General features: G+C 33.8%; 1 protein-coding gene across 1 annotated transcript; it reads right to left on the bottom strand.

Annotated features, from left to right (window-relative positions):
• Window positions 1–6723: 6723 nt before the first annotated feature.
• On the bottom strand, window positions 6724–7878 carry LOC119665901 (uncharacterized protein K02A2.6-like). The gene has a single exon (XM_038075158.1). It carries the CDS (start codon window positions 7876–7878, stop codon window positions 6724–6726), a length of 1155 nt encoding a protein of 384 aa, XP_037931086.1.
• Between the last annotated feature and the right edge of the window lie 2364 nt (window positions 7879–10242).

Below are 10242 nucleotides of genomic sequence, written 5' to 3' on the forward strand. Positions count from 1 at the left end.
GTGGTATATGCATGAAATAGACATGGAGCGCTATGAACGAAAAGGAAAATAAAAATAACAAACGCCAAACAATATTATTTTTAAGTTATTATAGTTTATTTATTAAACTATTAATTTAAAATCAATAGATTTGTATGATACCAAGTTCCCTGGCAACAACTGTTGTATCTTCAAATTTAAATTGTCTTGGATAGACTGTAAATAATAATAATGATAATGGGTAAGCACTCAGTATGTCTTGGATTAACTGTAAATAAGCGTTCGATTTAAATAAATTGAGACATGCATCAACTGGTGAAACTTGCTTGAGGGGCATCCATTTTATTGTTTGAGACCATGTGAAATAGCGTGGTACTTGTGAATAGAGCAATGTTCTTGCAAAGGCACCAAAATCATCCGTACTATTACACAATTCAAAAAATGCAGTGAGTGTAGATTTAGATGGATTTGGACCACGATCAATCACTATCTCGTTCGTGAAAAATACACGCTGACCGTTTTCAAGATGGACGGCTAACTGAACAGCTGCTGGATCCCGTTCATGAATTAGAAAACCGAAGACACGCCAAACAGCTTCATTGGAGCTGATGTACCGACCAATTTGGTAGAGCGTAATTTCACCGTTTTTGTTCATTGGAGGAGCATTTACATAAGTATTTTCTACTCTAAACACAGCCATATCACTGCCTTTATGGACATACTTATATATTTGATGCTCTTCACAGAACTGCAAAACTCAACATTAATATGAGCATTGTATGTCTTACTTAGCAGAGGCGAATACGGCACCACCCGCCATTGTCCCCCATTATCGGGATTTCTTCGACGATATATTGGATATCCGTCGGTATTTGTTATAGTATTAGTGAAATTTTTAGAAAAATTTTTAGTACATTTTCCATCTGCCATGCAAGGCGAAGACGAAGAAACGAAGTGGATGTAAATGCTCGATGTACTTGTTGGCGTGGTTACATAAAATATTAAGATTAAAATTATTAAGATTATTTTTGCTGGGTAGGGACTCCCTAATCACTTTAGCGGTATGAAAAATAGATAGTAACCGATTCTCAGACCTACTGAATACCGTTTCGGAATACGGTAAAGCCGTTACCGTACTAACTAACATTTTGACAATGTTAATTTTATATATAAGATAAATATTTTTATATTTTTTGATTTTTGATAAATCCACAAATTCTTATATATTTTTATTAACTTATTAAAAAGAAAAAAAAAATGTGCCGAATCCCACTTCTGAAATTGTAGGGAGTAATTACAAATTTCTTCGCGTTGTTTATCACCATTTATTACTGACTTGTTCAACTTCTTTGTACTTGCTTGCAGCTATATTTGCTGCTTACAAAATAGCAAATACAAATTTACTCTCTTAGATCTATTTACAACCTCTTTAGTCTAATATCTCTTAAATCTAATTATAATAATACTTATGTATATTACTACATTAGTTAAGTGAGTTTCAAATATGAGCATTACATCAACTTCATTTTGGCTTAAAAAATTCAAAATTTCTAATTTATGTTGTCTTATGCCGTTTGCATTCCATGCACATATTTTTATGCTACTCATTACCTGGCTAAAATCGCTGACATCAATTGCGATTGCATTTGTATTATTTGGTTGAACATAGTTTGTATGGTTTGCATGAACTGTGAAAACATCATTTCAAAATTACTGCTTAGAGCTCGTTGTACTGGAGTTTATTAAACTGGAACTTGTTGTTCCTGCTGGGCATTTAACTTTAATACATTCGCATATGTGACGCCTTGAATCGCCCTGTTTGAAGAAGAATCATTGGAGACAGCAGTGTTTGTTGAGAACATATTATTTTTGGTAATTTGCGGTATGGTTACCATTGCAGTTACTACATTTTACTACCTTTTTGTCTTTATTATCTTTTTTGTCACATTCTGAAGTATGGTGAAGTTCACCACACACAACACACACCGTGGGTAAGGGGGTTCCACAGGAACTCTATAGTTTAACAAGTACCTTAATTTGTAGATTGGATGATCTTCATTCTTCTTTAGTTTTGTGGCATTTGGCAGCAGCTCAACCTTATACATTTGTTGTGGAATTTTGTCCCTGTTAATTATATTAATAACTGACTTGGCATGAAATCCTAGCACACCAAGAGCTTCTTTTCACTCATCAGTGTTAACGTTGGGATCGATTCCTTTTATGACCACAGAAACACCCTTACTGCTTTTAAGTTGGTAGGTGTAGTAGTTCCTATTTTTAGCTTGTAGGTCTCTTACAACATCACGATAGTTTGCTTCGTTGTCTACTTGAATTTTAGTTTCGTGCACATTACCTTTTGTAAGAGGTACAATATAGAAATTTTTATTTCCTACCAGTTGAGCTTAGTACTCAATAAGTGCTTTTGAGCTACGCTCGCGCAAATAAATTGGTGGAGGTTTGAGTTTTTCAGTTGTGGGTTTACTGCTAGTACTTGGTTCATACTCATTAGCCAGCAACGATTGTTTCTGAGTTTGGTTGTTGAGGTTTGATCTTCTTGGAATTTGATAACTTTGTTCACTTTTGGCTCTTCAGGAGTACGCTTTCTTTTGCTTATTATGTTCACATAGCGATCCATACCTGTCTGCATTGCTTGTTGTTTTATTTTAATTTCATCTTTTCTTTGCCTAGTGTTATTTTTGTTGTTTATTGGAGTAGCGTTTGAGCCTGTAGTTGCCTTTTGAGTATTTGCATTGGATCCGTTAACGCGGAGTGTTACATTTTCTTCATTGTATAGGTTTTCGAGCTGCTGTTGAAGCTGGTATATTTGTTGCTGTAAATACTTTGCTTGAGCTAATTTTGGTGTTTCCCTGTTTGGAACACCTGAAGTCGTGTTGGTTAATGATTGTTTCGAGATGCTTTTTGTTCCATAAATTATTAGAACTTGTTCTTCGATTGGGAAAGTGTTCTTTAAATTGTCTTTTTTATTATTATTTATATTAATTTTATTTGCAATTGCTATTTCACTAGCTATTATTGATACATTTGTTTGAGTTGCTGGTTTATTTAGAGATTTGATTGCAGAATGATCATTTATTATGGCGTCGTATGAATTTATCATTATATAGCCATTTAGGCCATTTTCACTAACCCGTCTTATTCTTTCACAATCGCTCATACAATGTTTTGTGATGTATTAACAGTTCTATATCTAATATAAATCAATAAGATTTGAAATATTTTAAATATTTATTACTATTTAAAGCGTCCTTTCGCGTATTTATTAGTTTTATTTATTTAGCATAAGTTAACAAGTTAACTACGCAATTTACACGATCACACGAATTACGATATCGTGAGTTGCAATTTGTACAAATTTTTTTTTTTCTATTTCCAATACTTTTATTGTTTTTTATTTTAAGCTTCAGAGCGTAATGTTCTGTCTCTATCAGCTGTTTTTAGAAGCATGCGAAATTAACGCAAATAAACAAATTCAAAAACAAAACAATTTTGCAAATAAATTCACTTTTTTGCATATCAACAATATAAATATATTAATAATTTAATTTTTGACTTTAAGTTGGGCACTAATATTTTTATAAATTTTGTAAAGAGTCACTGTCTCGATTATTTGAGATAAAAATTTTAAATTAGTTTGCACGTTTTGCACTTGAAAAATATCAAAAATACGCAGTGATATTATTTTGCGCGGGCACATAACATAGTGAAAATCTAAACTTTATAAATATTGGCACTAAGAATACCCCAAAGATTCTCTATTGGATTTATGTCAGAACTCATGACCGGCCAATCTTGCAATGCGATGTTTCTCTCATCAAAGAATTTTTTCGTAGCACAAGTAACATGTATTGGAGCATTATCCTGTTGGAAAGTCCAATTATCTCCATGAATATTTTCAGCGAAATTTATCAGTTTGCTATCCAACAGATTTATGTATATTTCCGAATTCATTTTTGATGGTGCGAAGCATATATTAGACTTTCCCTTCCAGGTAAAGGCAGCCCACACCATTAGTGAACCACCACCATGGTTGCGTTTGTTGCAATTCTAACGTTAATGACGAATATCTCTCCAATATTTTTGTTGACAATCTGGACCATCTAGATTAAACTTTTTTTCATCACTGAAAACAACTGTTACGAACTCCTCGTCCCAAAACTTATATTTGTCATAAAAAGCTAAATGAGCATTTTTATGTCTCTGTGTAAGGCACGATTTGGGAACTTTCGACTCATATTTTAGCTTTAAGCATTGCCTAGTTATAGACAAATCTAATTAATTTCTTATTTGTCTGTAATTCATCCTCTCATTGGTAACAAGAAGCTGAATATGCCGTTTTGTTCGGTCGTTAATAGTTGGTATGCGGCCGCCTCGCTTATTAACACCATAGTTTTTGCGATTTTTTAAAAAGTTTATTATAGTATTGCGGTGTCTATTAACAGCAGCAGATATTTCGCCACTTTTCATCCCAGCAAGACTCATTCCAATAATCTTTCCGCACTCTTCACTGGAAAGTTCCACCCACGCGTCATTTTTTATCTAAACTTAATTAAAATAATAAATATTTATTAATAAATAAGAAGTATTTTACTTACCAATTATTCTTTACTCTTCAATAGTTTTAAAAAAGAACTTTATAATACACTTCACAACTTTATTTCCATTTACTGTTGACACTTCGAGAAGCAAAGAAATTTTGCACATATAATTATTTTCTAATAAACTTGCTACCTATTGTTCTTAGTTATGACAAGGGTACCACAAATAGTATACAAAAACAACTCCATATATGGTCAGAGCAGTTAAACTCAACTACAAAATCAACTGTATATAAAAATAAATAGTACCATTATTCTATGAAGAGATTAACGAAGAACAAATTTTGCACATATAATTATTTTACAGGAGTATATACATATATATTTTTTTTTTAATTCTTAATTAAAATTATTTATATTCACTTAAAAACTTGCTTTCTATTCATTATGGATAGTACATTTAATTTAATATATTACTTTGACTTTTTAAAATTACTAAAAATTTTTCCTTTGTAGCATTTTAAACATGTAAACCATAAATATTAATTATATTGCACTAGATAACCCGGCAAACGTTGTTTTGCCGTATTAAATATTTCTACTGATGATGGTAGAATAATGGAGTTACCAATATCGCCTGTTTCCGTGTCGCTAATGATAGTGTGTCGCAAGTGAATGCATTCTTCCACACGCAATTTTTGTTAATTGAAACGTAGGAACCGCAGACGTTCGCTTTCTATCTTCACGTATATGTCGACTATGAATTGTTGGCACAGCTCACGACATCGCAGAATGATAATGTCTTGACCGCGTCGATCATCATACGATGCGCATAAAAGTCCATCGAACTCACTTTCTTGTTTGTTTCGGTAATTGAAACAGTATATTCATATATATTAAAATATTAATTCATAAATACTGATTAAAAATGAATTATGATCTTCATAATGAATGAATTACCTGTTGCGGGATCTCGTTGTTTAATGTTTATACAATATTCGTCTAGTCCTTTCCAGAAGATTAGCGGATATTGTAGAGCGTCGTATGAACGGTGTGTGTCGGCGATGAAATCCAGATTATTGTTTCTTCTTCTAAACATGATTTCTCGAGTCGATGTGCTGTCGCCAACCATGATTCTAGCAACGTCGTCAACAACAGCCACATTGAATCTACCACGTGCTCTCCAGCTGGTGTTTTGTCAGGATTGATGATGATAGCGTGATTGTCACTTTGCAATTTATGCATGTGTGATTTAAAAAATTTCAATAATTCATTGTGTTCATTCAATAGGGTATCTAGTTCGCCGACAATGTGCCTGGCATACGGTGAATTGATGTTTTTGTTTTCGCAACGTGCATCCACACGATTGATGTCCTCACCGCCCATGAAGTATATTTGTAAAAATTTATATGGTTCGTTTGGCATTGGCAAAAATGAATCTACTTTATTGTACACTTGGCCTTTGATTTTAAACGTTGAATTAAATTGTTGGCCACTTGCCGCAGTATTGTAAACTATTTGCGTTTCTCCGAAGTAAGTCACTATTGACTCCAGAAAAACTTATTAATATATTATTAAAAAAAATGAATTGAAAAGTTTGCAATCATATAAGGCCTTTTTTTGTAAGTGTTTTGTTTGAGTTATCTTAATCAACTAACTTTATTTTTTTACATTATACAATATTTACTTAAACTACTTACAGGCTAGAGTTTCCAACTTTATATATTTAAAGTAATTATTAATATTGTTGAATATGACATCTCGCCCCTTAAAATTGTAATATATTCGAAATATATGTTCTATGTATAAGGTTTAAAGGTATGTATATTATGTATTATTCAAATAATATATTCAATATATATATTCAAGTAATATATTCAAAATATATGTTCTATGTATAAGGTATAAAGATATATAAAAGTTTTAAATAGGTTGATAACGATTAGGTTGAGCTCGAGTACGAGCGCTTCGACGTGGTATCTGTTCAGTCATCTGAGGACGCTCTTCAGTGTTAGTGTGATTAGTGTTGTTGTTATCCTCCTGCTCACTAACAGGTGTTGGCAACATATACCAATCAGATTTGCTGTTGTTTTCTGCTGACGTTGATGAACGGTGTTTTATTTGATTTTGATGACGTCTCACGTAACCGTTGGACGTTTTCACAATATAAACCATGCATCCTAAGTTTTTAATAATGACTGCTTCCACCCACTTCGGACCTCGACCATAATGTTTCGTTAGGCGAAAATTTAGTTGAACGAGTGACGGGTTTATTGTTGTTTGGTGGTGCTGATAACAGTGTAAGCAAAGTACGTGGCGCACGCCCATGTAACAATTCTGCCGGTGACTTCCCTTCGGCATTAGGAATAGCTCGGTATGTCGCTAGATACTTTACCAAAGCCAATTTAATCGATAACCCATCATCAATATTCTTTTGAACGGATGATTTGAATGTACGTACGAACCTTTCCGCGAGCCCATTTGATGCTGGGTGAAATGGTGCTGTTTTAACATGACTTATGCCATTACGAGCACAGTATTCAGCGAACTGGTCGGAAGTTAGCTGAGGTCCATTGTCACTAACTATAGTTTCAGGTAGTCCTTCTAATGAAAAAACTGCTGACAAAGCTGCTATGGTGTCAATAGTGGTGATAGTTTTAAGCTGTACCACAAATGGAAACTGTGAGAAAGCATCAACTACTATTAGCCACATAGACTGGAACACTGGGCCAGCAAAATCTATGTGTACTCGTTGCCATGGTCGTTCTGGCTTTGGCCACTCATGGTATTTTTGTTTCGGACTTGCACCCGCAATTTGACAAACACTGCATTGTGAAGCAAGTTTTTCGATGTCATTGTCAATATTAGGCCACCAGCAGTGTTGCCTAGCGAGTTGCTTCATCTTAACGATGCCCCAATGGCCGTCATGGAGAAGCTTTAAAACTGACTGATGCAAGGATTGAGGTACAATGACTCGAGTAGCATCTGTCTGTAAATAAATCAAATCATCTCGAATGAAAAGAGCATACTTACGACGAAAATAAGGAAGCAAATCCATGTCGCCATCAGCTAATTTTGTCCGCCACCCTTCCGAAATGAAATTTTTTACACGTTTTAGTATGTAATCGTCTTTGTAGTGCTGTTGTAGCAATCCGACGTTGATAAGTGTGTCATAATTTTCTATTTGATAACAATGCTCCAACCTGTCGAACTCAGGATCTGGTCCACAAGGCAGGCGTGATAAGGCATCGGCATTTGAGTGATCGGCAGTTCTACGAAACTGTATCTCAAACTGATAAGACATCAATGTTATTGCCCAACGTTGCAACCGATGTGTAGACATTGATGGCAAATTTTTGTTTGGACTGAAGATGCTTACTAAAGGTTTATGGTCCGTAACCAGAATAAATTTATGACCAAATAAGTACTGATGGAAACGAGTAACTCCAAATATTATCGAAAGTGCCTCTTTTTCGATTTGGCTGTATCGAAGTTGATGAGTGTTGAGCGTTTTTGATGCGAAAGCAATAGGGCGTCTGGATTTCGATGAGCAAGGACAGCTCCAATTCCATATGATGAGGCGTCAGTAGCTAAGACTAATGGTAGATGTTCTTGAAAATGTGATAATTCGGTTGCGTCTATTATGTGTCGTTTTAAAGCTTCAAATGCTTGTTCCTGCTTAGTGCCCCAAACAAATTTGATGTTCTTCCGACGTAAATGATTGATAGGCGCGGCCAATTGCGAAAAATTTGGAATAAAGTTATGGTAATAATTCACTTTACCCAGAAATGCTTCGACTTCTTTAATGTTTGTTGGGCGTGGCAACTTTTTTACAGCGTAAACACCTTTTTCATCAGGTAAAATACCATTTGCACTAATTGTTCTACCTAAATATTCCAGTTTTTCCACTAAAAATTCACATTTTTTTTGTTTGCAACGAATACCGTTCTCAATCAAAATTGACAAAATTTTTTCTAAGCGTTGACGATGTAGGTCCACCGTTTCAGCCGCGATGATTATATCATCAATATAATTACCACATCCTTCTACACCTAATATAAGCTGCTCTAAATGTTTTTGAAATATAGCAGGCGAGTTACATTCTCATACCTCTTGCATACCTTAGTATGCATTTTATTTATGTTTGTATAGACATGCATATTTTCATAAATATCGTATTAACGCGAATATGCATGTTGATCTAAATATTAAGCTGTCTACTATAGCGTTATCTAGGTAATGCTATTGCAAAGACAGCAAGCATCAAATTCGGTACCCAGGTGCAAAAATCTGCTGAGTTAGATATTTTGCATTTCAGGGTTAACTGAATTTGATTATGTTTCTAGACTTAAGGTATTGTTTAAGAAATATTTTTAATTTAGTCTTAAGATTCAATTCAATAAAGAAACATATAACTTAAATTTTGTGTCTTTATTAAATATAATTGGCGCAGTCGACGGTGATTTGTCTCAAAACAAAAAGAGAACCTTAGAAAAAAAATCAAATCGGTAATAAAGTGCAAAGATTATCTATATCTAAAAAGTGTACTTTAATAAAAAGTTTTAAAAAATAAACGCTAATAAACTGCAACAACTATTTGTATGCAGAAGTTAACTTTAATAAAAAGTTTTAAAAAAATAAACGCTAATAAACTGCAACAACTATTTGTATGCAGAAGTTAACTTTAATAAAAAGTTTTAAAAAAATAAACGCTAATAAACTGCAACAACTATTTGTATGCAGAAGTTAACTTTAATAAAAAGCAAATTCTTAAAAAAAAAAAAAAAGAAGTGCAACGACTATTTATATCAAAAAAGTTTTGAATGCGGAGAGTAAAAGCATTCGACTTAAATCGACCAATCATGAGCAACGAAATGGAGCAATTGCAGCAAAGACTTCAGGAAATGGAGGAAGTTATAAGGAGGCAAGAAGCTAAAATTCTGCTCCACGAACAAGTACAACAACAAGTTCAACAAGTGCAACAACAGCAAATACAACAGCAAGTTCAACAAGTACAGCAACAACAAATACAACAGCAAGTTCAGCAAGTACAACAACAGCAAATACAGCAAAATATGCAGCAACATCAAGGGCTTCTAGCACCAAAAGATATTTTGACGCAATTCCGCCAAATAAAATGCCTCAACAAGGATCATGATGCCATTGCTTTTATAGCATCAGTAGAAGCTGTCATGGAACTATGCCCACCAGAAAACCATCAATTAACGAAGCTAGCAATGACCATTATAATCAACGAGAAGATAACAGGTGATGCCGGCAACTATATTCGAGGACTTGGACCAAATACAACCTGGGACCAAGTTAAAATTAAGCTAATGGACTATTACCGACCGAGGGCAACATATGGTGATATTTACAATAAATGTCGCAATATAAAAGTAAGTAATTTAAGAGATTTATTTTCTTATTTTGAAATGGCGAGGTCAAAACTTAATAAAATATATACATTCGATGATAATAAGCCAGACATTTATGAGCCAAGTAGAGTAGATAGGGACTTAGTAAACATTTTAATTGACAAAATTGACATACCCTTAAGAACATATATTGATCAAAACAGTACACTTAACGATGTTATTAGGAAGAATACGCAAATTAAAGCGCTAGACGATCCACGAACAATTCACTTTAATTATAGATTGAAAAGACCATTACAGTCACAATACTATAATAAACGAAGTAATCA

This window comes from Teleopsis dalmanni, chromosome 1 (genome assembly GCF_002237135.1).
Source record: "Teleopsis dalmanni isolate 2A chromosome 1, ASM223713v2, whole genome shotgun sequence".
NCBI classification, from domain to species: domain Eukaryota; kingdom Metazoa; phylum Arthropoda; class Insecta; order Diptera; family Diopsidae; genus Teleopsis; species Teleopsis dalmanni.

What these genes read in the sequence shown, in the direction of transcription:
- LOC119665901 (XM_038075158.1), bottom strand. Translation starts at nt 7,878, where the DNA reads ATGTCTACACATCGGTTGCAACGTTGGGCAATAACATTGATGTCTTAT.